This window comes from Chiloscyllium plagiosum, unplaced genomic scaffold (assembly GCF_037043375.1).
Source record: "Chiloscyllium plagiosum isolate Xiang-an unplaced genomic scaffold, Cpla_swu_hap1 HiC_scaffold_5, whole genome shotgun sequence".
Lineage (NCBI taxonomy): Eukaryota > Metazoa > Chordata > Chondrichthyes > Orectolobiformes > Hemiscylliidae > Chiloscyllium > Chiloscyllium plagiosum.
Genome location: NW_028270143.1, coordinates 94,666,191 through 94,693,124, shown reverse-complemented (window position 1 = coordinate 94,693,124; position 26,934 = coordinate 94,666,191). Strand labels below are relative to the sequence as shown.

Sequence of the window (26,934 nt, the reverse complement as noted above, 5' to 3'; positions counted from 1 at the left end):
TTGAGGAGTTGAATTTGCTTTTTGTGGAAAGGACATAGTTCGGTGATTTTCCATATTGTTGAGCAGATGTACTGGAATAGTTAGCAAATGGCTAGTTCTGGAGTTTACGTGCTTAGCACTATTGCAGAATGTTGTCCAGATCCATAGTCTTTGCAGTATTCAGTGTTTACAGCTATTTCTTGATATCATGTGATGTGAATTGAATTGGTTGAAGAGGGGGAGCTTTGATGCTGGGGACGTCAAGAGGGAGAAATGGATCATCCACAAGGTACCTCTGCCTGAAGGCAGTTGCGAATGCTTTAGCTTTATCTTTGCACTGATGTGCTGGAGGTATTTCTTCTTCCACCCTCCACCGAGTCACTGAAAATGGGGATATTTGTGGAGTCTCTTCCTCCTGTTGTTACTTGCCCACTGCTATTCATGACTGGATGTGGCAGATTACAGAACTTAGATCTGATCACATATATCTACATTATTTCAATGTTCTGAGTGATTATTACACAGCATTTGTGTTGGAAAAAAATTCTAAGATTTCATATATACCACAGTGGGACAGAGGCAACATGCAACTCCAGCTCATCGAAATCCAAACATTCACTATTAGCAGGGTCAGGCATAAAGAGTGCCTGTTTGATCAATATTTGTCTCTGCCTGCCAACAATCACAACGAAGATGTGTTATTCCTTTTTACACAGATTAGGACCCAATTTCCTTTCTCACTTTTCTACAACGCTTCTAATCTTATTTATGATTGTATGTTAAATCAGTGAATGTATGTATGTAGTATCATAGATCAAGTGGGCTGACTGGCCTGTTTCTGAAAGGTGACATACATACTAAACCTTGTGTTCCTTTTCACATTGATATTAAAAGCTTTTGGCTGGTTAAGGTGATCAAAGAATAACAAAGGCAGGTAAATGGAGTATCGTCCATTAACTGAATGATTTACACTTGTACCCATTAGGATTATTGTAATTATTGATAAATTGGAGGAAACCTTGTAAAGCATATGGGTCAAGTAAATCTCAAGTAAAATGGCTTGTGAAAACTAAGCTGGGACATGACTGAAAATTTTGATCAAAAGCAGATCAGCAGGCAGGTCTAATATATTCAGTTCCCTGAGTCGATCAGATTTTACATATGACTATAGGTGCTTTAACAGGCAAAAGAGATTAACGTATTTGCTTCCCTAATTTGGTAATAAAAAGAATTGCACCTTCTGTTCCTCTTCAATTCCAGTTTTTGGTGATGGCTTCTTTGAGTCTAGCCAGTCCAGGAACTTTTCCTTAAACAAAATAGTTTCATTGTGCTCGGTCAGCCTGCCAAAAATTGCCCAATCAGGACGACCCTGACCTTTCCTACATGTGGAAAAAAAGTAAGCAGCTGGTTAGGATTAACACTTGACACTTGACGTCTTAACACATGATATATTGTTCAAAATTAAATCTTGGCCGAAGAACTAGATAAAAGAATTTGTGCCTTTACAATTATGGCTCATGGTAATAAATAATAATTTCATGTTTGTTAACAGCGAAGCTACACACATGCACATTCATAGGTACTGCATCTGTTTAATGGAATAAAATGCTACTTTTACAAAATGCTCATCATCATTTCATTATCACTGTAAAGATCCTTAAGTAAATATTTCACTCAACTGGGCTGCTCTGGAGCTGCCTGTGCAGGAGGTCAACGTGGGGAGGTGATGGCTTAGTGGTATTATCACTGGACTGTTAATCAAGAGAGCTAGGTATTGCTCTGGGGACCTAGGTTTGAATCCCACCACAGGAGACAGTGGAATTTCAATGTGATAAAAATTTGAAATTAAGAGTCTAATGACAACCATGACTCCATTGTCGATTGTTGGAAAAACCCATCTGGTTCACTGATGTCCTTTAGGGAAGGAAACTACTACCCTTACCTGGTCTGGCTGACATGTGACTCCAAACTCATAGCAATGTGCTTGAATCGTAACTGCTCTCTGGGCAATAAATGCTGGCCTTGCCAGTGATACCCTCATCCCTAAACAAATTTTTAAAAACTGAAAACAATGCTGAGGGGAGAGATAACCGGTGCAGCCCGCCTGAGAAACTTTAGTTAGTGCCTAATTTGATTGCTACCAAAGAAATCTAAGTTTCTAAATTAAAAAAAAAATCTGACAATAGATTTAACAGGATGTTGTCAGGGTTAGAGGGAGAGGCTGAACAGGCTGGGGCTGTTTTCCCTGAAGCATCGGAGGCTGAGGGGTGACCTTATAGAGGTTTACAAAATTATGAGGGGCATGGATAGGGTAAATAGGCAAAGTCTTTTCCCTGGGGTCGGGGTGTCCAGAACTAGAGGACGTAGGTTTAGGGTGAGAGGGGAAAGATATAAAAGAGACCTATGGGGCAATTGTTTCACACAGAGTGGTAAGTGTATGGAATGAGCTGCCAGAGGAAGTAGTGGAGGCTGGTACAATTGCAACATCTAAAAGACATTTGGATGGGTATATGAATAGGAAGGGTTTGGAGGGATATGGGCTAGATTGGGTTGGGATATCTGGTTGGCATGGACGGGTTAGACCGAAGGGTATGTTTCCATGTTGTACATCTCTATGACTAATAATACATGGATTTTTCTTTAGGTCAAATGTTCTGAGGAGTGCCAGTCACAGTTGGATTGTTACTTTGCTCCTTGTTACTTACTCTGCTCCAGAGTTCTGTATTTCTGGCCTGAATGTCTGATTTGTGCCTCTCCAGAAACAAAGAGCAGATCAGGAAGCCTAGTAATGCAGCTCAGGATCAGTGCAAGAGGCCAAACCGTGACCACTCTTTTTTACAGTAGTAACTGCTGTACTGCAGGAATTAAAACCCTCAAGTCCCTTTGACAGGGAGAAGATAAGTGCACAAGGTAAAAAGGTGCGAGGGTAAGCTGGCAGCTGAGACAGGGTACAATGTAGAAGGTGTCAAGGTGAACGCTAAGTGGTCAGGTCAGGTCAAGGTAGTCGGGTGCACTGGGGAGACTCTGGTGTTGGGTCAGTTTTACAGTTAATTACATTCAACGTATGATGTAAACTGTTAGTGTAAGTCAAAGCTACCTTGGTATCAGCGGATTGCATTCGCCTGGATCTAAAGGGTTGATGTCGCAGTTTGTGTAGTCAAATGTACCATTCCACAAATGTTTTGCCAACTGGAATGCTACTTTTCGCTGTGCTAGTGTGACCTCCTTTCCATGCCACACATACACTTCACTGCCAAAATCAAACACCAGCACCTACAAAAGACATTCAGAACATTGCATGGAAGTTAATATGCAATATAGTTAATAAGAAAGGACACAATCAAGAAATGCAATCATGTTATTGTCTCTAGTTCAGTCACTGCTTTGTCGTCTGTTATCTGATCCCAACAGGTGGGGTGAAAACAAGGAGGGGAAATCAGCCAAGATTCACATGTTTAAGCAAGTCCTGATAGCGAGCTTAACTTCAACACAGCAAATACTCATGTATTGCTTAAATGAGGTGCGTCCCTTTCCTCAAATGCCAGCCAACCAACCCATTGATGCTCAACTCTTGAGTTTCACACTAGAGGAATGATCAATCCAGGGGTGGTTAAGGCACATGCCACCAGGTTGAGTCATTACTTGCACGGGTAACAAGAAGAACAACACTGGAAGATGGAAGTCAGCTGGCTCTCAGGTCATTAATGTATGAGAAAATCAACAGCTTAAAAAAAAAACTTAGACCAGAGTGACACGTAACTATATTTTATAAGTTTTTTTAAAAAAAAGTCTTCCACCATCTGTGCTTAGGTTTAGGAATTTCCTCTTTACATCTATTTCCTTTACAATAAATGTTTCTGATCAAGTTTTTCGTCATCTTCCTAAAATCTCTGGCTTTGGTTCAGCATTCAATCCTGCCATGCTCCATCCCACCAGCCACCTTCCCCACACTGAAGCTTCTGCAAATGACTGGAGTCTTTTGGCGGTACTGAAAGGTGCTGTGAGAATACAGATGTGTACATGTGATTATATTAGTTTGTTAGTTCACGAACAATAGCTATATTGTTGAATCTGTGATCTCTCCTAAACTAAGGAACAATAACTATATTGTTCCATAGTTTGCGAGTGATCATGGGTTCAACTCTTCGAGTAAAAGTCTGTAGCACCAGAATATGACCATGAAAACCTTTGCATTATTGAAAAATTTATCTGGTTTATTAATTTATTTCAGTGAAGATAACTGCTACCTCTGATGCAAATGAGAAAGAAGGCACTGACTTTAAAACAAAGAGAATTATCTTGAGTTGAGTGCAAACATCTCTTGCTCTAGGTTTTCTTCTATAGTAGTACTACTCTTTGTCTTTTTTGCCCACATCCAACATCTTTGTCCACAAAATGCAATAACTCAGAGGTTTGATTCCATGGGTCCTGGCAATCTTCAAACATGGAGCCATTCTTCACTTGTGAATACATATGTAACCTCACAATCAAGTGACATACTGATGCGTATTTACACAACCATGCTTCCTGGCATGGTCACTGGATTGGATCACAGATTCCCTTTTTCCCTTCTCTCTCCTCAGCACAATCATTATGGTCATGTAAGCATCTTGGTTCACCCTAAGTAGAATTCTAATTCAGCACAAACAGGATTAAACCCATATCTGTCAGTCTTGCATCATGCAATGTATTTACCAAGCAATTTACTGGATGCTGCTCCTCTATTACTCCCTTTGACAAATACTTACATCCTTTGAATTAAGTAAAGAGCACCGTGGTATCTTTCCCCAGAAGTCATCATCAGGGACTAGTTTATCATCCACTAGGCGATAAATACAATTGGTTTCTACTATTGCACTTTCATACAATTCATCTTCATCTGGGTTTCCAGCACCTGAAAAAGCAACAAAATTGATTTATTCATAATATTTCTCAGAACTTGTAACATTCTCTACTTTCTCTCCTGCCCACTGTAAACTTCACTTGCCCTCAACACATACCAATGTTACTCATCACTTTTCAGCTGAGGTCTGGGTGTTGGCCAGGTTTTGCTGTGTTTCGACAATCTTGTTACAACGATGGCTCATTACAAACTATATCTAAAACACAATTGGGGAAGGGAACAAGGAGGAATGGATCCACGTACAATCTGTGAAGGTTGAGTATTTATTGAAAAATGACTGAACTTTGCTCAAGAGGTATTAGCAATAACTTACACTTCACACAAGTTTAATGCACAAGGTGGCTAAAATGATATCCATGAAGGTGGGATTTTCAGCTTCCATGTTCCTCAGCTCATGATTTTCTGCTTGTCAATTTAATGTTTGGAAATCCTCAGCTGGGAAAACCAGGAAGCCGAGTTTTGCCTATTGAACTTTTAAGACATAAAACCTACATAAATGAGCTACTTAATATTTTCTTAGTATATTCAGATTGCAACAAGTCCACATTTATCAAAAGTTGGTGGACAGCACAAAATTACAGAGAGTTGTGACAGCCCAGTCCATCACCAAAACCAGTGCTCCATCCATTGAGTCCATCGACACTTCCTGCTGCCTTGGGAAAGCAGCCAACGTAATCAAAGATACTCCAACCCCGGTTATACTCTCTTCCATGGTCCTCCATAGGGCAGAAGGTACAAAGGTTTGATAACATGTACCAACAGATTCAAGAACAGCTCCTTCCCCACTGTTATCAGACCTCTCATATATTACAGTTGATCCTTCTCTGTAGTTGTAACACTATATTCTACATTCTGTTCTTTTATACTGGTGCACTTAATGTGGTTTAACCTTTAACTAATATGGTTTAACTGGTTAGTACACAAAACAATACTTTTTCACTGTACATGATAATAATAAATCAAATCAAATCTAGCACTTAATAATAGAATCACAGCATCTGAAATATATTTTCTGTGATCCCCTTGCAGCAAAAAGACTTTGGTTAGCCTTTACTTTACAAAACGCATGTTGACGGTAGTGAGAAGTATGCTGTAGAGTGCTTCCACGTCTATATGTGTTAAGTGATGCTCCAAACTTTTCAGAAACCAGGACGTCACTGGAAGCCAGTTAGCATAATTCTGTTGTAAGTATAAAGACATTGATTGACATGTCACATTCTAATTGGGACCCTTCACAAAGCGAAAGACCAATTATTATTACAGGTGCTAAACATTACCAGGAAGCAGAATTTATCGAGCTAAATTCAAATCAATTAACCTCAGATTTACAGAACGTTGAGCAAAATCAACATTAATCTTCTCAGAATTATAATCAAGGTCCTTTCTATGATATCTCAAAGGTTAAATATTGGAAGTATATTTTTCTTTACTGGTTTTCCTGCACTCCCCTCCACTCACGAAGCCACAGACTTAGAATCAGAGGTTTACAGCATGGAAACAGGGTCTTTCAGCCCAACTTGTCATACCGCCCAGTTTTCACAATTTATCTGGTCCCATTTGCCTGTGTTTGGTCTATATCCCTCCATAGCTATCCCATCCATGTCCATGTCCAAATGTTTCTTGAATGACAAAATTGTACTTGCCTTCACCACTACCTCTGGCAGCCTGTTCCAGACACTCACCATTCTCTCCGTGAAAAGATTCTTGCAAACTGTCTGACCCCCTTCAGTAACTCAGCCAGATGCCCTTTATTGATTAACTGTAAGGCTTGACAGTGGGGCAAACAAGCTAGTTGACATGACAGGATCAAATTCTGACTTTCCAAATTACAGTAATGATCAGGTGTTGGAACTCCAGACAATTTTACTCTCTTTATTGCAAACATAAATGCAAAGTACTACTTAAAATCTGCTTACATAACACAATATGAAGACTAAACCAATTTTTTAGATAAATATGAACATTGCACATTGTTTATTTTAATGATCCTGTTTGTATATGTTAGAACACAAATTTGAAGCAGATGGTACTTGAAACTTGGCCTTTTGGCTTAGAGGGATATACCATTGTGTTACAAGAACCCTTTAAACATTACTTTAATGATTCTGCCACAATTTGGACATACAAAGCATCCAAAGTTCCTATGGAAATAATAATTGGGGAAAAAAATCCACAGGCAATTGTGTTAACTGCTTAAATTGAGGTTAAATGCATACAGGTGGGAGGGCTCTTGTGGCACGGTGGTAGTGTTCCTATCGCTGAACCAGGAGGCCCACGTCCAAGTCCCACTTGGTCCAGAGGTACGTAATAAAATCCCTGAACAGGTTGATTATAAAATACCTACATTCGGGTAGAAAAGAATTAACTGAATGGTTACTTGAGCACATATAATGGTACAGTGGTAGAGTCCCCACCCCTGGGCCAGAGGGTCTGTTCCCAAGTCCTTCCCGCCTTGGACAGGTGTCTTAATCCCTGTCTGATGAAAAAAAATACTTAAACAGGCATTTCTGGTGTCATGTGGCAGAGTGGTAGTGTCCCTAGGGTGCTGAAATTTATCAGAATTATTCCAGGGACCAGAGATTTTATCAACAAAGTTAGTTTGGAGAAGCTGGGATTATTCTCCTGGAACCAAAGTTGATCGAGGAGAGATTAGAGGTATACAAGTTTGTGGAGGTTTGGATAAGTTGGTTAAGGAAAATTCCCATTAATTGATGATTCAATAACTATAAACAAGGTTTTGAGCAGTGGTGGCAAGGGGAATGTGAAGTAGAACCTTTTCACACAGGATAATATTTGTTGGAACTCACTAATATAATTGATTCTTACTCCTGCTCCTATTATCAATTTTTCAATAAGCTCAAGAAAATACACCCATGTTCCAATTCTGAAATACATCTAAGAATTGGTAAGATTCAAGAAACTCTGAATTGCATTCAAATCTTAAATTCACAGCTACTATCATTACCTTGGTAGCTTGACTGTCCACCTAAGAGTCTCCAAAATTCTTTGGCTGTTCTGGTATGGCTGTTAATTCCTTCTTCTATTGTGGCTACATATGGCGCTCTGCAGCCAAGGTCTCTTTTAGTTTGAATAAATGCTGCCAGTTCTGAAGCCTGAAAACAGGAAGATATTATAAAACAGTATTGTTTGATCCAGCACATTTATTCAGTGTTCCGGCCTGAGCTTAAACATCTGAACAAAAAAGGAAATCTACTGGGCAGTTATATTGTATACCATCTGAACCCTTCCTTTTTAATTCATCAGTACACCTTGAAATACAAATCTCCTTGTTTGATGCAGGGCTGTAATAAAAATAATCTCTAAAACATGTTTCACTTATTCTCCTTGTGTTACAAATTTTTACATAGAGATGAAAAGAAAAATTATAGATGGAGGTTATTTCGATAAAAAATAAGTTCTTTTTTTTCTGAAGTTATCAGCAGCAGGTCCATGGTGCAACTGTCAGCATTTTCAATTTTTCTACTCCATACAGAATCTGGCCTCAGAATTAAAACTGCTAGCTCACTATCATTCATGGATTGACTAGAAGATGCAAAAGGTGAAAATAAAGAGCCAGATGCATTCCAAATGATATACTTCAGGGCTCCTTGGAAGTCCTAATTCATCAACTACGAGGGAATTCCTCAGGACGTTTAAACGTCTTATGGACAACTACCCTGATTCTGGAACCTTCCGATGAGCTAGAGTCAGAGATTTTGGAAGGTATGGACTTATTTACCTAGATAGTTACAGAGGAACTGCTAAGTGAATTTACACCAGTTCTAACTCTTGGGTGACTATAATAACAATAACTATAACAAAATTTAGAAAGGTTCTGAAGGATCACTGGACTGAAACATTAACTGTTTTTCTTTACACAGATGCTGCCTGACCTACTGAGTTTCTCCAGCCTTTTCTGGTTTTGTTTCAGATCTCCGTTGCCCTCAGTTCAGTGTTTTATTATATACTGATAATCCTCAGCCTAGGTGCCCATTGGACCCCTGCTTATCCCACCGACTAGAGTCCAACCTGACCCAAACACCAACCCTCTTATCCAACTCATCCTGACCGACCACATTCCTCCCCAATCACAAATGACCCATCTAGTCCACAGGCCTGACAATACATCCCATTCCAAACTGACCAACTCCCGTAAACCAACCGCTCTTCCTGACACCACAATCTGATTTTCTCAGTGTCCATCAACCCATTACATGCTCACCAAACTGCCACCCAACATTACAATGCGATCAACCCCTGACCACTCTCCCTGTCACCCGATCCTCTCACCAACTCAGCCACCTACTGCCAATGCCCTGCACCTACTTAACCTGGTAAACTTGCCTTCTCCTCATAACTTTTCAAAAAAGACTTTGGACAGTTCAGTCATTTATTCAGCAGCAGCTAGTGCGATAAAAAGGGGCATGACTTCCATGAAGATTTCCTGCACTAAGCCCTATGAAGATTCCTACATCATTAGGATCCTCTATCAGAAGAGCTGACTGAACATTTATCAGTAACTCTGCAAATGTTTGTCTGGTCTGGGTGGGTATAAGAGTGCTAACCTGGATTAGAAGATTTGGGCCAATGCAGCTGATCTCATTAATAAAGAGGAGTCAGTGTGTGATATGTTACATGTACTACCAGAAGTACAAGTGTCCTTCTCTATGGCCAATAAAAAGGTTAAAGCATTTAATGAGTATTTAAATTGATATATAAATACATAATTAATTGTGTAATATTTTGGAGACTCCTGCATCAAAGATAGTGCACTAGATGCCCTTTTGAATAAAGTTTCTTCACTGTAAGTGATTTCATCCCAGTTGTCTTTATCAAACAGTTGCTTCCAAAAGCACAGCAATCTCCACCACAGTGAAACTTATATCACAAACATCTTAAATGAAATTCTGAACATATTCTAATTAGAAGTTTGATAATTAACACAATTTCACTGAAACCTGTACTTGGGGGATTTTGGTTGCTCAGTGAATTCAATGCTTTATTTCTTGACTCACGCACAACATATGTGGCAAAAAGAGAAACCTTTTGTTTGCTGTTGCCAGTTTCTCTGAAATTTGCAATGCATCTGAACATTTTTTCTTGTGGTTTCAAAAATGCTTCATCCTGAGGAAGTTTTGCATCCTGTTACGTATGTTGGTTCTTTCACATTCACCAAAACGACAGGAAATTTAGATATTCAGATACGCCACCAAACAAATCTACACAAAGGTGGGGAATAGATGACATGTGAAATGGTGCCTCATGCAGACATCTGGCAGGAAGCATTGTTTATGGGATTTCCTGAGATTTTCTATGAGCAGCACTGTAATTTACTTTCATGAAAGAGATTCAGGGACATGGAAGCTCTGTTAGGAATAAGTATGGAATTTGTTTGTACAGACGCTTACTAAGATAGTAGACTGACCTTGGCTTTTTCGATGACATTGGTAAATTCTCCTGTCCACAGGAAACAGTGTTGAGGAGCTAGAAGTAAGAAACAGTCTCCACTATTCAAAGATGATGCTCTTGGTTCCACCAACCTGGTTTGAATGTGCCTCCGTCCTAGGAAATAAATTTAGGAACGCAAGTTCAAATTGTTGTGGTACCAACAATGTTGAGAAATGTTTTGCCTCACAGCTTGCAACTTTTGGCCTGATTTTAACCTTGTAAGTGAATGAGTTTTGATGAGTTAAAAATAAAGCTCTTTGGCATTAAATTTAATTACACATTTTAATAATAGTACTAGGGCAAGATGGTGGCTTAGTGATTAGCACTACTGCTTCACAGTGCCAGGGACCCAGTTTTGATTCCAGCCTTGGGCGACTGTCTGTGTGGAGTTTGCACATTTTCCCTGTGTCTGCGTGAGCTTCTCCAGGTGCTCTGGTTTCATCCCATAGTCCAAAGACATGCAGGTTAGATGGATTAGCCATAGTAAATGCAGGGTGAGAGTTTGGGGTGGGGGGGTTAAGATTTCAGGCTGAGATGCTCTTCGCGGGGTGGTGTGGTCTTGATGGGCTGAATGACCTGCGTCCACAATGTAGGGATTCTATAAATACTTAGTAAACTAATCTTTACATTTATTACTTTTATTATTTTTAAAAATTGCATTCTTGAATTCAGTAATTGCATTCAAGCTAAGTGAGTCTGGTGCTGCAGTGGAGCTGCTTTCCGGCTTGAATGATGTAATGAGTAGACAAGGTCATGTTTTGTACAGATCAAAGGAAGAGTAAAGCTCTTGATTAATTTACCTCAATTTCAACTTACTGGTTGAAACATTACAATATTTGTATGGCTTTATCATTTCCTTTATTATCTATCCTTATAGATTTAGACTGCTAATTCAAAGTTGAAAATGTGTTGCTGGAAAAGTGCAGGTCAGGTAGCACCCAAGGAGCAGGAGAATCGACATTTTGGGCAAGAGCCCTCCTTTCTGAAGAAGGGCTCATGTCCGAAACGTCGATTCTCCTGCTCCTTTGATGCTGCCTGACCTGCTGCGCTTTTCCAGCAACACATTTTCAGCTCTGATCTCCAGCATCTGCAGTCCTCACTTTCTCCTAGAAGACTGCTAATTCAATCTAAGTTATGGATAGTTTTGTGCCCATCAAGAATTGAAACTTATTTTGTTTAATAGTTACAGCTTGAGGGGAGCATACAATTCCATCACGATGAGCAATATTCCAATCCAGTTTCTGGAACGAAGGGACAAGTGCTATCTTACTATGCCAATTGCTTTTGCATAAAATTTTTAAAAAATACAATCCATCAAGTTAGAAAATATTTTTCGTTTCCACCTTGTGATAAATTGTGCTCCCTCTACTAAGAAGCAATGATATATTTGGAGCCAAAACCAAAATGCACCATTCATGTATAACTATTTTCCTGTTCTCTTTGCCCAGCAGCCATTCTGAGCTCTGAATCAGACTTGAGTGACTGAATGAACATTATGCTTTAGTATCACAGTTATTAGCAATTTGGTCCAGAACTTTCAAATTAGCTTCATTTAAGAAAAGACTTGCATTTATAAAGTCGCTTTCATATTGTTGAGACAACCCCAAGCATTTCATGGACAATTAATTACTGTTGGAATTGAGCGACTGTGATAATGGCAGAAAATGTGGCAGACTGACTTCTATTTAAGATTGATAACCAGACAAATGATCAGATTATTTTTTTGTAGCGATGTTAGCTGAGGGTCAATTATCTCCTTTATTTTTCATCAAATAACTCTGTTGGATGGTTTTTATGTTCAACCCTGAGTTCAAGACCTCAGTTTCACTAAAGACAAAGCACTGAAGCGTTAAGTCAGAGATTCTCTGAAGTAGACTCTATGCATGACCATATGACTTAGCTGACAATGCTATGTGACAAGGTTAATTATATCACTATCATGCAGAAGTAATTTTAAGTCGTTATTCTGACTAGGATTGGAATTTTCAAAGTTGTATAGACTGTACGTTTTATTTTACTTTATTTTTGACTGTTGAGCAAATTGGAAAAAGGACTGTTTTACAGCAAAGGACTGAGGAAGGAATGGCTGTACTTTACTGGAAGTCATTGTAAGTCACATTTATACTGCTGCAGTGAGGGAAGATGGCCAGACTCCATGTGCCTGTGTACAAAATGAGATTTGTCTGGCAAGAGGTTATTGATTGATTTGTGGAGTTGTGACCAGTTGTGGATGCCAAAGGTCATCAGCACCTCAACAACTATCTGATTGAACAAATTGTAGGTGGTGGATCGGCCGCTCTGGTAAAATGCCTAAGCCGAGAGGAAACCAGTTTATTTTCTCCTGTAAGCTGCTGCTTTAAGTTAACAAGTCAGAGACTTTATCATTTGCAAACCACTTGCTCTGTGCCTTCGGCGGAAAAGTGAAAGAACTAAAGGATTTGGAAAACCAAAGGAACTACTTATTCAAATCCTGAGGACTGGAGCCATTTTTTATTTATTCATTTTGTAGTATGTGAGCATTGTTGGCTGGCCAGCATTTATTAGGCAAAAGTGAGGACTGCAGATGGTGGAAACCAGAGTTTAGATTAGAGTGGTGCTGGAAAAGCACAGCAGGTCAGGCAGCATCCGAGGTGCAGGAAAATCGATGTTTTGGGCAAAAGCCCTTCATCAGGAATGGAGGCAGGGAGCCGACAGAGTGGAGAGATAAATGGGAAGCGGGGGGGGAGAAGGTAGCAAAGAGTACAATAAGTGAGTGGGGGAGGGGATGGAGGTGATAGGTCAGAGGGGAGGGTGGAGTGGATAGGTGGGAAGGGAGATTGGCCAGTAGGACAGTTCATGGGAACAGTGCTGAGCTGGAAGGTTAGAGCTGGGGTGAGGTGGGGGGAGGGGAAATGAGGTAACTGGTGAAGTCCACATTGATGCCCTAGGGTTGAAGTGTTCCGAGGCGGAAGATGAGGTGTTCTTCCTCCAGGCATCTGGTGGTGAGGGAGCGGTGGTGAAGGAGGCCCAGGACCTGCATGTCCTTGGCAGAGTGGGAGGGGGAGTTGAAATGTTTGGCCACGGGCGGTGGGGTTGATTGGTGTGGGTTTCCCGGAGATGTTCTCTGAAGCACTCTGCGAGGAGGCAACCAGTCTCCCCAATGTAGAGGAGACCGCATCGGGAGCAACGGATACAATAAATGACATTGGTGGATGTGCAGGTGAAACTTTGATGGATATGGAAGGCTCCTTGGATGGAGGCGAGGTGGGAGCGCAGGTTGTGCAATTCCTGCGGTGGCAGGGGAGGGTGTCAGGAAGGGAGGATGGGTTGTTGGGGGACGTGGACCTGACCAGGTAGTCACGGAAGGAACGGTCTTTGCGGAAGGCGGAAAGGGTTGGGGAGGGAAATTTATCCCTGGTGGTGGGGTCCGTTTGGAGGTGGCGGAAATGTCGGCGGATGATGCAGTTTATACGAAGGTTGGTAGGGTGGAAGGTGAGGACCAGGGAGGTTCTGTCCTTGTTACGGTTGGAGGGGTGGGGTCTGAGGGCGGAGGTGTGGGATGTGGACGAGATGCATTGGAGGGCATATTCGACCACGTGGGAAGGGAAATTGGATCTCTAAAGAAGGAGGACATCTGGTGTGTTCTGTGGTGGAACTGGTCTTCCTGGGAGCAGATACAGCAGAGGCGGAGGAATTAGGAATACGGGATGGCATTTTTGCAAGAGGTAGGGTGGGAAAAGGTGTAAGCTGAAAATGTGTTGCTGGAAAAGCACAGCAGGTCAGGCAGCATCCAAGGAGCAGGAGAATCGACTTTTCGGGCATGAGCCCTTCTTCAGGAATGAGACCTTCTTCAAGCTCATGCCCGAAACGTCGATTCTCCTGCTCCTTGGATGCTGCCTGACCTGCTGTGCTTTTCCAGCAACACATTTTCAGCTCTGATCTCCAGCATCTGCAGTCCTCACTTTCTCCCGGGAAGAGGTGTAATCCAGGTAGCTGTGGGAGTCGATTGGTTTGTAAAAAATGTCAGTGTCAAGTCGGTCGTCATTAAATGAGATGGAGAGGTCCAGGAAGGGGAGGGAGGTGTCAGAGATGGTCCAGGTGAATTTAAGGTCAGGGTGGAATGCGTTGGTGAAGTTGATGAACCGCTCAACCTCCTCGCGGGAGCATGAGGTGGTGCCAATGCAGTCATGAATGTAGCGGAGGAAGAGGTGAGGAGTGGTACTGGTGTAACTACGGAAGATGGACTGTTCTACGTAGCCGACAAAGAGACAGAATAGCTGGGGCTCATTTGGGTGCCCATGGCTATCCCTTTGGTCTGGAGGAAGTGGGAGGATTCGGGGGAGAAATTGTTCAGGGTGTGGACCAGTTCAGCCAAACGAATGAGAGTGTCAGTGGAGGGATACTGTTGGGAACGTCAGGAGAGGAAGGAACGGAGGGCTTGGAGGCCCTGGTCATGACGGATGGAAGTGTAGAGGGATTGGATATCCATGGTGAAGATGAGGCATTGGGGGCCTGGGAAATGGACGTCTTGGAGGAGGTGGAGGGCATGGGTAGTGTCTCGAACGTATGTGGGGAGTTCCTGGACTAGGAGGGATAGGACAGTATTTAGGTAGGTGGAGATGAGTTTGGTGGGGCAGGTGCAGGCTGAGACAATGGTGGTCAGGTTTGTGGGCCTTGGGAAGGAGGTAGAATCAGGCGGTGGGGGGTTCCAGGACCATGAGGTTGGAAGCTGTGGATAGGAAATCTCCTGAGGTGATGAGGTTGTGTATGGTCTGGGAAGTGATGGTTTGGTGATGGGGGAGGTGGGGTCATGGTCAAGGGGGCAGTAGGAGGACGTGTCTTCGAGTTGGCGTCTGTCTTCAGTAGTGTAGAGGTCAGTGCACCAAACTACCGCTGCACCCCCTTTATCCGCTGGTTTGATGGTGAGGTTGGGATTGGAGCAGAGGGAGTGGAGGGCTGAGCGCTGTGAGGGTGAAAGGTTGGAATGGAGGAGGGGGGTGGACAGGTTGAGGCTGTTAATGTCCCAGCGGCAGTTGGAAATGAAGGGGTCGAGGCCAGCACGGTGTCCAGGTGGATGGAGTGTGTTGGAGGCGAGTGAAGGGGTCCTCGGAAAGTGGGCGGGAGTCCTGATTGTAAAGGTATGCTCGAAGGCAGAGGAAGAACATTGCCCATCCCTAGTTGCCCTTGTGAAGGTGGTGGTGAGCTGCCCTCTTAAACCGCTGCAGTCCACCTGCTGTGGGTTGACCCATAATGCCATTATGGAGGGAATTTCAGGATTTTGATCCAAGTCAGGATGGTGAGTGGAGGGGAATTTGAAGGTGGTGGTGTTACTATGTATCTGCTGCCCCTGTCCTTCCAGATGGAAGTGGTTGTGGGTTTGGAAGGTGCTGTCTGAGGATCTTCGGTGAATTTCTACAGTGCATCTTGTAGATATAACACATGGCTACCACTAAGCATTAGTGGTGGAGAGAATGGATGCTTGTGGATGTGGTGCCAATCAGACAGGCTGCTTTGTCCTGGATGGTGTCAAGCTTCTTGAGTGTTGTGGGGGTTGCACTCATCCAGGCAAGTGGGGCGTATTCCATCACACTCCTGACTTGTGCCTTGTAGATGGTGGGCAGGCTTCCGGGAGTCAGGAGTAGAGTTACTTCCATTGAATTACTTTCCTAGCTTTTTTCACCCTCTTCTATCCATAACCTTATTTTTTTTGTCTGTGGGTAATAATGAAGCAATGTTTTCGAAGCGAGTTATAACTATACAAATTAAGTTCTATGTTAACAGTTCATACTTGCTTACCTATTTATTTATAATAGATAGTAGTTCTTGTGAAGTACAGAAATTTGGTCTGTTTTCTGTTAGTCTGAGTCTATCAAACAAGTAAACTGGGGAATTTTGCATACTTTGGTAAAATCTTTAACTTTTGTGATAACTCTGAGAATAGCAGGGCTTGATTTCAAGTACACTACCTCATTGAAGTGTGACAAGAAACAAATGGAAGATTTACTCAACTTCTAGGTTGCTCATGTTGCCTTTGCCAATATTCCATTTTTGATTTTACATTTTGCTAAACTTATCAGATAATTGCACTTGAAACTTTTCTTAATTCCTATTCTATTTGATAAAGAACATTTTGTGCAATCTAATGAAACATGACAAAGACAGCTTCTATTGCCCAAAAACGAGGTAAAACTAAGCACAAGAAATACTGCTCAAAATTGAAGTTGAACAGGAATAGCTCTGCTCTCTTTATGTTTCTACACCCTTCCTCAAAATCAAAATGTTGTTGATCTGGATAATGTTTATAGACATGAAACAGTCAGTTATGATCAATTAGTTGAGATCAGTGCATCACCAATTTATTACTTATTTAAAAAACAAATTCTGTTTTAATCTGTCCTGTGCAACATCAGAAATTGGACAGGCACATAGGAATTTTTTTTTTGTAAAAGATTGATGAGATTTCAGGAGGCCTTTCATAAACTAAAGAAATACTGACCTTTAATTTGCAGCAACATCAGCTTTTTGTACGGCACAGCACTGTTGTTCGACACTTGTTCTGTTAAATTCACATTACGGAGATTGACACTGCTGAAGTCCTCTTTGCTAGCCAGACCAGCCAATGCCATTTCTGATAGATTTGAATTTTTCGACACTGACAGAGAATGAAAAAGTGAATTAATACCACTGCAGGACTTGACTTTCCTCCTTCTTTATTTTTGCTCAAGAAACTACAAGAAAGGCCCGCATTTATGTAGCATCTTTTCTGTCCTCAGGATACCCAAAATGACCTCACAGTCAAATGAGGTTTTTTTTTAAAAAAACTGAAGTCACTACTGAACCACTTTGAAGTAAAATGGCTTTGGGTCAGCCATACAGTTCTATGTTCTAGAGTAGTTTATCTCTGTAACTTGAAATAATTTAAAAAGAAACTGTTGTTTTCCGTTAATGGCATGTAACACTTATATAGATACCCGCTTTTTTGGATTTAAATTCTACAATAATTTTATATAATTTCTTATAAGATAGCTGAGTTGTATTGATTTAGTACGGTGACAAGGTTTGATTCCTGATAATGTGGTGGTTAAAGAGAGTTCTTGTAACTAGATTGAGAACAAAAGAAGGTAGCATGGTCCTTTCAAAGGGAGTCTTTTGTAACTTGTTCCAGGCATCAGAGTCATGTTGAAGTTATGTATTAACAAAGGGCTATTTGAACTAAAATATATTGATAGGCTCTTGTACTCTCCAGAACTTTAAGATGTATCAATTATACATTCGTGATGATGGCAGTCGTTAGAACGTGGCACCATAAATTCTGTAAGTAGACACATATTACTGGTAGAAAGTGAGGACTGCAGATGCTGGAGATTAGAGTCAAGATTAGAGAGTACAGCATCAGAGGAGCAGGAAAATCAACGTTTCAGGCAGGAGCCCTTTATCAGGAATGACGGCTCATTCCTGATGAAGGGCTCCTGCCCGAAACTTCGATTTTCCTGCTCCTCGGATGCTGCCTGACCTGCTGCGTTTTTCCAGCACCACTCTAATCCTGACATATTACTGGGACTTGTGTCCCAGAGCTGCCTGATTGATCTACTGCCTTAATTAAGCATTATTCTTTTAAAGTTATAATGAAAGCTGATGATATTAGACCGAGGAACACAGGCAGAGATGCCCTCGAGCGGAGATCACTGATTTCCAACATCCATAACCATATTCCTTTGTGCCAGGTATGAATCCAACTTGCACAGCATTTCCTCCTATTCCCATTGACGAGGGCTAGGGCTTCTTGATGCCATACTTGATCAAATGTAGCTTTGATGCCAAAGGCTGTCATTCTCATCTCACCTCTAGAATTCAATTCTTTTGACCATATTTGAATTAAAGCTGTAATGTGGTCAGGAGCTGAGTGACCCTTGCAGAACCAAAACTGGGCATCAGTGAGCAGATTATTGCTGAGCAGGTGCTGCTTGATAGCACTGATCATAAAATCTTCTATTGTTTTACTGCTGACTGAGGGTAGACTATTCATGACTAGATGTTGGGGGACCTCAGGCATGATCCGCATTATGAAATCACATAGCCCTGTCCATCATTTGCTGCTTGGTACACAAGTAGTCTGAAGTATCACTGGACTCAAAACATTAACTCTGTTTACTTTCCACAGTTGCTGATAGACCTGCTGAGATCATCCAGCAATTTGTGTTTATTTGTTTCAGTTTTAGATATGTCTGGTGCTGATTTTGGCAAACCCTCCTACACTCTTCATTGAGCCAGGGTTGCTCCTGGCTTCATTGTAATGGTGGAGTTAAGGATAGTATGGGCTATGAGGTGTTGGGAGTACAATTCTACTACTGATGATGGATCTCAGTGCCCAATAATGCCCAATCTGGAGTTGTCAGATTTGTTCAAACTCTATTGCATTTCACAAGGTGATAGCGCCACATAACACAATGGAGTGTATTCTTAATGTGAAGTCAGGACTTTGTCTCTACAAGGACTGTGCAGTGGTCACTCTTACCAATACTGTATGGACAGAGTTACAATAGGCAGGATTAATGAGGATGGAGTTAAAGTATGTTTTTCATTCTTGTTGCTTCCCTCACCACTTGCTGCAGACCCAGCCTAGATACAGTTGTGTTGTTGCGGACTTGACCACCTTGGTCAATAATGGTATTGGTGAGCCACTCTTGGAGATGGACATTGAAGTTATGTGCATTCAAGATGTTGAGATCATTTTTTTCAATTGTCAGGTGTCCAAAAGTGGAAGTCATTGATTTATTAATAACTTCCTTTGATTTAAAATGGAATTTAAGGGAAACTTTGTTTCCAAGAGTGTTAAGAATGTGGAACATGCTGCCATAAGGAGTAGTTGAGGAAAACAGCATGGATCATTTTCACAGAATCATGGTTAATTTAGAGCATAGAAAGAGGTCACTTAAAGGGAGAGCTATTTAAGCACATGAACTAGAAGCAAATAAAAAGTATTGATTGAAAGTTCTCCATTATGGGCACCTGGCTGAGCATTGGATTTCTTTTCTCTTTGCTAGGTCAATCAGAGAGTAAGGACGATTCAACTCATTGCTGTGGGTCTGAAGTCACACGTAGGCCAGACCAGATAAGGAAAGCAGTTATGCTTCCCCAAAGATTGGGTTTTTTTGTGATAATTGATGATGGTTACATAGTCTCCAATTGGCTAGCAAATAATTCCAGATTTTTTTTCACCACTAACCATAATGGGATTCAAACGCATGTTCCCAGAGTATTAGCTTGGGCGTCTGATTACTAGTTCAGTGACACTGCCACTATGCCATTGCCTCCCATTGATATTAAGTACAAAGAGAATAATGTTCCTTCTATAAACATTTATCCTGTCTAATCTCACCCAGTGTGACCTAGACCTAGTGTGTGATCCAACATTAACACTCATTAAGGGCATTCAATCAAATTGCAAATCTCTGAGCAGATTTGTGGACCTGTTCCACATGACCTGGATTAATAGTGATTTGTATGTTCAGTCATATTCTACTATTGTCACGAGTGGATAGAATTATTAATCTTTGATGCTCTTTATGAATAATATTGCCTGCATAATTGACTTGGAAAATATTGCATGTACACAGAGGAATTAACATTAATTTGGAAAGAAAAAAGTAGTAATTAAAGACTCCAGAATAATACGCATTAAAAACTCACTTTTCTCCACCCTCATTCTCTTTGACTCCATGAACGCAATGTTCAACCGCTGTTCTGTATATTCATGTCGGATATCACCTCTTGCAGCAAGCATTTTAAGTGGATTACGTGAAGACTGTACTTTGCGTGTAGGTTTGATAGCCCGTTTGTGCTCTGCTACTGCAGAGGTCAACCTAGAAGAGAAACAAAAATATTTCTATCATATTATCTTATTTCTCGCGCTCTCTCGCATTTGTATGGCATATAGTTTTCATCCCCTAGAAGAGAAATTACTTCTGTCAATGTGTTGTGAATCTGTGGAATTCACTACCTCAGGGTACAGTGGACAGCAGGAGTAAAATTAAGAAAGAGATAGACAGAGTTTGAATTAATAACGGGTTGAAGGTTTATGGAGAGCAAGTGAGCAGGAAAGCGGAATTGAGGCTGGGATGAGATCTATCATGATTGTATAGAATAGTGCAGCAGGCTCGAGGGGTCTCCTCCTATTTCTTACATTCTTTCCACCTTCATAATTACTAAGTAATAAATGCTGGCCTTACTAATGATGTCCAGCAATTTGAGTTTCTCATCAGCAATGCCTTCTCCTTCAAGCGTTCAGGCTTACACCATGAGATTCCGTTCCTGTACTGCAACTAGCCAAACAGTCCTTTCACCTCAGTGATACAGGGCAAGTGTGCAAAAGGCAGAATTTAATATCCCCACCTGGGATGAACTCGGAGGTGAGGTTGAGGAGATGCTGCCTTCCCTCCTTTTTCAGGGCAGGGAGAGTGGGAAGTGAATGGCTTGGAGTCTGCCTTCCTGCCTGGAGGAAATTTGATGTCTTACTAGCCTCATGCTGCCCCAGATGAATGTCAACTCACAGCAATCAGCGCACTTGCCACCCAGAGAGGCCACTCTGCAACACTGCTGGGTTTGCCCCGCAACCTAATGGAGATCATTCCTTGTTCATAAATATTCTGTACCCATCTGATGGACCTACCTTCTGAAACCCCTAGCCTAGTCAACGATCCACATTTTGGTCAACTTCACCTCTCTCTGGAGATCTACCTACTGCCTTCATGGTGGGTCTCACTGTAAAGCTACCAGTCATCAATTGGCTGGCAACTCCCAGGGCCAGGATTTCTGCACTGCTAGGGTTTTAATCCATTGGAAAGCCCACATTGCACAGACTGAAACAAAGTACAGCAGAGTAATGTGTACACTAAATCCTGCCCAAATAACCTTGTTGGATCAAATACGATTCTTAGGGGTCTGACAGGGTGGATGCGGCAAGATTGTTTCCCCTAGTGGAAGGGTCTAGGATCAGAGGGCATAATCTCAGAGTAAGGGGTTGTCCATTTAAGACAGAGATGAGGAGGAATTTCTTCTGTCAAAGCAATGTGAATTTGAGTAATTCTTTACCACTAAGGGCTACAGAGACTGAGTTGTTAAGTATATTCAAGGCAGTGGACAGATTTTAAATCAGCCATGATCTCATTGAATGGTGCAGCAGACTTGATAAGCTGAATGGCCTACTACATCTTATGCTCTTTATCTTTGTCCAAATCCTGGCCCTCACCCCAAATTGAACACTTCACAACTGTTCATTCTATTATATTAATGTAAATCTGAAAAATTTAGAGAATTAAAGTTGTTTGAGTAAGCCAATTGAATCAAAAATTCAGAAGAGACATGATTTTAATTTGTCATACTTTGGTACATCAGGATCAAAAATGGCATCAAGGTCCTCCTCATCAATTTCCACAGCTCCTGGCTGAATGACAAATGTATTTGTATCTCTGTAGAATCTTGCAAACGTTTCTTCATCATCAGGTCTCATTACTTCCTTTACAGATTGTCCAGTCACAGTTATCACAGCATCTTGTTGCCCTGGTACTGCAAGTCAAAAGATACAATAGCAAAAGTCATAAGATACAACAGCAAAATGGCAAATATGGAACATAAGAAATGTCGGGTGCCTATAAACAGTAGATTGCAAATAGAAAGAGCATAGTCAGAAATCCATTGAATCGAAGGTGACCATCACCATGGAAACCTTCACAGTGTCAGATCCAACAAGAAAGTGGAAACGCCCACTGAAGACTCAGACAACACATCCTGCATGATCACAAAGAACAAGAAAAACTCATCAATTAATTCATCTGAGTCAGTTCAGAAAAGGTTCACTAGGATCATCCTCGAAATGGATGGATAGTCTTAAGGTCAAAGAATAAACAAGTTGGGACTCTACTCATTGGGATTTAGAAGAATGTGAAGTGATCTCATTGAGACATCTCATACAGAAATCTTAAAGTGCTTGACAGGCTAAATGCTGAAAGGATGTTTCTCCTCATGGGAGACTGGGACCAGAGGGCAAATGTGTCAGAATAAGTATGAGCCAATTTAAGATTCAATGAGGAGAATTTCTTCTTACGGGGTTGCGAGTCTTTGGAATTCCTTGCCACAGGCAAATGTTGAGGCAGAGTCCTTGTGTGTATTAAAGGCTAAGAGAGACAGATATCTCAATCAGTAGGAGAATCAAGGGTTACGGGAAAATCATAGGAAAGTGGACATGAGGACTGTTGGATCAGCCATAATTCTATTGAATGGCAGAGCAGACTTGAGGTGCTGAATGTCCAATTTTGCTTGTATATCTTACAGATTTAAGCAGAATAGCTGTGTCAAAGCACCTGCTTTTGTCTGTTCAGTTAATTAAAATATTTTTGATATGCTTCACTATACTTTAAATAAATATGACAAATATCTGTTTTTTTTAAAAACATAAATTTACTCAACATGTTTTCTAGATCTGGTAGAGAGGACTAAAGTAATACTTAGTCACCTGTCTAGAAAATATAGCTGTTAGCTATATATGCACTGCATCATTTGTCAACGTGACAACCTATGCAAGACTCAGGAGATCATTTTCTCATCCAAACGTTACAGAATTGCTTCTAATCAGATGCAGAATGGAAAACAGTTTATGTACAATGACTTGTTAATGCACTGTATAAAAAAAAAGACAAGCAATTACTTACCTCTGTTCTGCAGTTTGCCCAAGAATGATTCTAGTTTGTCAAGCTTCCTGTCAGTTTCCAAAGGCAAGTCAGATCTGACCTCAATTTCTAGACAAGAAAAAGTAGGACATAAAACGGGTCCTCAAAATCAAAAAGGATGTTTCTGTTTATTCCCAAAATCAAAAAGGGACAGTGTTTTCTGCTTTTTGTTTGGTTAGAGAAAGGGAGAAGGTTGTGGGAACTATCATTTTCATAGTAATCTAACATAGAATACAATTAAGCAAACTGGAAAAACAAATCACTTCAGTCAAGTGTTGCTCTTTAAAAGTATGTACGCTCTGTTACCTTCCTGTGGTTTGGAAATGACGGGGGTGCTATTCTTTATCTTGTGTGAAAGAGGTGAACATACTGGACTCATGAATGTGGGTGATGCCAACCCTACAGAACAAGGAAAGAAAACATTCATTTATTAGGATACAATATATGACAGTGCTCAGTTAAGAACAGAACAATTATACAAATTTAACCATCTACATCACAAGACTTTTCCCAATTATTTATGGGTTGTCCAGCTGGACTTAGTCAAAAGACTTTTAAAAAGCTGCACCTAAACTTTTTCTTTGAATTAGCACCAATTTAAGTTTAATGATCTGAAGTAAAGCCATATTTCTTCAGCTGCAATAATAAGAGAATGCTGGAAATACTCAGTAGGTCTGGTTACATCTGAGGAGGGGGAAACTGAGTCTATGGCCAAGGTGCTCCATTGCCCTCCCATGTCAGTGGTGCACCTGCTAGTGCAAACTCATTGCTCGGAGGTGGTGGTGGAGGAAAATGGCCTCCTAATTGGTCATGTCTGAGCTCCCAAAGATGGAGGCTTGGTCATAAGGGCTGCATCAATGCAAGTCTAGCAGCCCACAAATCAGTGCCACTGCCAGGCCACTTTGAGGGTGTCTCAGCATAATTGCCTGCATTGAAGTAATCAAATAAACAAGGCCAGGAAGGCCATCACAGGACATATTTGCAGCTACACATCCCATCATTGGGGTAGAAACTTTCTGGCTCCAATGGTCATATGGTTTGTTGCTAAGAGACTGCCTAGATTGAGCTAGTAGCCTCTCAAATGGCTGCTCTGACATTGAGCTAACAGCCACCATGTTTTTAAAATGGTCTTCCAAGTGGGGTCTGTCTTACCGTAATTAGCTGCCCACCTCTGTAGTGCTTGCAGCCACCCCTGGGAAGTCCATCAGGGTCAGGAAAATATTGGCAGACATCTACATGAGCTTCCCCCAATTCTCAGACTGGTCACCCTGCTGGAAAATTCAGCCCAATGACCTGTCATCAGAAAGATCTTTCTAAAAGTCCCTGGCCTGAAATGATAGCTCTATTTAGCTCTCCACAGGTGTTTCCTGACTTGCTCAGCATTCTCTACTTCTGTTTCTGATTTCCAGCATCTACAGCAATTAGCTTTGTTACCTGAGGTGACTGGGCAAATGAAAACAAAAATTTCTCCAAATGAAAACAATACCAAGACAACATCCTGTAGCCTTACCTCTGACTCATACTAGGCACAATTTCTACTGCAGCCAACACCTGAATCAACTTGGCACTTACTCCTTTGGCAAAGGTTCCTCTATAATAGAATAACTGGGCTATTGTTCTGTCCTGGATCTTGTGAAGCAAGTGCACAGGGGCCTCTTTTGTAATATGGGCAACATATCAACAATATTTCTGTTAAATACTTTTAGAATAGTGATCAATTATTGTTAAAAGCTGACTTAACTCATGAAAGCTCCAGGTGAGAAGGTAATGGGAAAGAATTGACGTTTTTGGGGCGGGGACATGGTGAAGAGAGGCTAATTAAGAGATGATGTCATATTTTTATCCCTATAAAATCAACATGAACGCGAATAGGCACACCATTGTTACCATTCACTGGGATTCAGAAAGAAGTGGTAACAGCAAGACAGCAAGAGAAGTGCTTGAAGGAAGAGCTTCGTCAAAGCTTTTAAAAGTCACAGAATCACAGAAGTGTTACTTCGGTCCATCATGTCTTTACCAGCTCTCCAAATGAGCATCATCCCTTAGTGCCATTCTCCTGTCTTTCCCATACACCCTTGGACATTATTTACATATTTTTAAATCATCTAAGTTAAAGAGGATGACCTCAAAGGTAGTGATTGCAGAATTGCTACCAGTGCCACGTGCTATCCAGGGTAGAAATGAAAGAATAGGCACAATGAACACATGGCTTGAGGGTTGATATAGGAGGGAGGGGTTCAGATTTGTGGGACATTGGGACCGGTTCTGGGAAAGGTGGGATTATTACAAATTTGATGGTCAACACCTGAACCAGACTGGAACTAATGTCCTTGGGGGAGTTTTTGCTACTGCTATTGGGGAGGGGGTTGGAAACCAGAAGAGAAGACTAGTAGACAGTGAGGTAGAAATTAGAGATTGTAAGGAACAGGATCATGAAGTCAGCATTACCAAGGAGAAGAGTAGGCAGAGAGCAGGTGAGTACAAAAGAACTGGTGGTCTGAAGTGCAAATGCTTTAATGCAAGGAGTATAGTGGGTAAGGCAGACGAACTTAGGGCTTGGATTGGTGCCTGGGAGTATGACGTTATTGTGATCACAGAGACTTGGCTGAAGGAAGGGCATGATTGGCTACTAAATGTTCCAGGATATAGACATGATTTGGAGATGCTGGTGTTGGACTGAGGTGTACAAAGTTAAAAATCACACAACACCTGGTTATAGTCCAACAGGTTTATTTGGAAGCACTAGCTTTTGAAGCACTGCTCCTTCATCAGGTGATGAAGGAGCAGCTATCTGAAGCCAGGGGGTGAGGGGAGGAGTTGCATTGCTGATCAGGGATGATATCTTGGCTGTGCTAAAGGAGGACACTATAGAGGGCTTGCACAGTGAGGCATTATGGGTAGAGTTGAGGAATAAGAAGGATGCAGTTACATTGTTGGGGCTGTACTACAGGCCTCCCAACAGTGAGCGTGAGGTAGAAGAACAAATAGGTAAACAGGTTATGGAAAGATGTAGAGGCAACAGGGTGGTGGCAATGGGAGATTTCAATTTTCCTAACATAGACTGGGATATACTTAGTGTTAGAGGTCTGGATGAGGCAGAATTTGTAAGGAGCATCCAGGAAAGTTTTCAAGAGCAGTATGTCAATAGTCCAACCAGGGAAGGGGCCATATTGGACCTGGTCTTGGGGAATGAGCCAGACAAGGTGACAGAAGTTGCAGTGGGGTTTCTTTGGGAACAGTGACCACAATTCTAAGTTTTAGAATACTCGTAGACAAAGATGCGAGTGATCCGAAGGGAAGAGTACTAAACTGGGCCAAGGCCAATTATATCAAAATTTGGCAGGAGTTGGGAAATGTGGATTGGGGGCAGCTATTTGAAGGGAAGTCTACATTTGATATGTGGGAGGCGTTCAAAGATAGGTTGAAGATAGGGACATGCCTATCCTGCACTTTGAAAACAAGGGATAGGAAAGGCAGGATTCGTGAATCGTGGATGATGGGAGAAATTGTGCAATGAGCCAAGAGGAAAAGGGAAGTGTACATAAGGTCCAGGCAGCTATGAACACAACAGACTTGAGGATTATCAGGAGAGTAGAACCAAACGAGGAATCAAACTGGCTAAAAGGGGTCATTAAATAACTTTAGCGAGCAGAATTAAGGAGATTCCCACAGCCTTTTATTCATATATAAGAAGCAACAGGGTAACTAGAGAAAGGGTAGGTCCACTAAAGGATAAGGAAGGAAGGTTGTGTGTCGAACCTGAGAAAATGGGTGATTACTTTACATCAGTGTTCACTGAGGAAAGGGACATGACGAATGTTCAGATGAGAGGTCAAAGTTTGTTTACTCTACATCACGTCGACATAAGAAGGGAGGGTGTGTAGGATAGGCTTAAGGATA

The 26,934-nt window shown here is 41.4% G+C and overlaps 1 protein-coding gene across 20 annotated transcripts in view; it reads right to left on the bottom strand.

The window, feature by feature from the left end:
- The window catches only part of svila (supervillin a), a 339,560-nt gene that overhangs the window by 32,223 nt on the left and 280,403 nt on the right, over window positions 1–26,934 (bottom strand). For all 20 annotated transcript variants that reach the window (XM_087987490.1, XM_087987491.1, XM_087987489.1 and 17 more), the window contains 10 exons: window positions 23,341–23,433; window positions 23,017–23,103; window positions 21,691–21,874; window positions 20,000–20,172; window positions 16,806–16,961; window positions 10,308–10,444; window positions 7,848–7,995; window positions 4,728–4,873; window positions 3,077–3,252; window positions 1,217–1,358 (listed from right to left, as the gene is read on the bottom strand). In XM_087987490.1, the coding sequence (XP_087843616.1) occupies window positions 1,217–1,358; window positions 3,077–3,252; window positions 4,728–4,873; window positions 7,848–7,995; window positions 10,308–10,444; window positions 16,806–16,961; window positions 20,000–20,172; window positions 21,691–21,874; window positions 23,017–23,103; window positions 23,341–23,433 (1,442 nt within the window). The remainder of the gene's footprint in view (window positions 1–1,216; window positions 1,359–3,076; window positions 3,253–4,727; window positions 4,874–7,847; window positions 7,996–10,307; window positions 10,445–16,805; window positions 16,962–19,999; window positions 20,173–21,690; window positions 21,875–23,016; window positions 23,104–23,340; window positions 23,434–26,934) is intronic.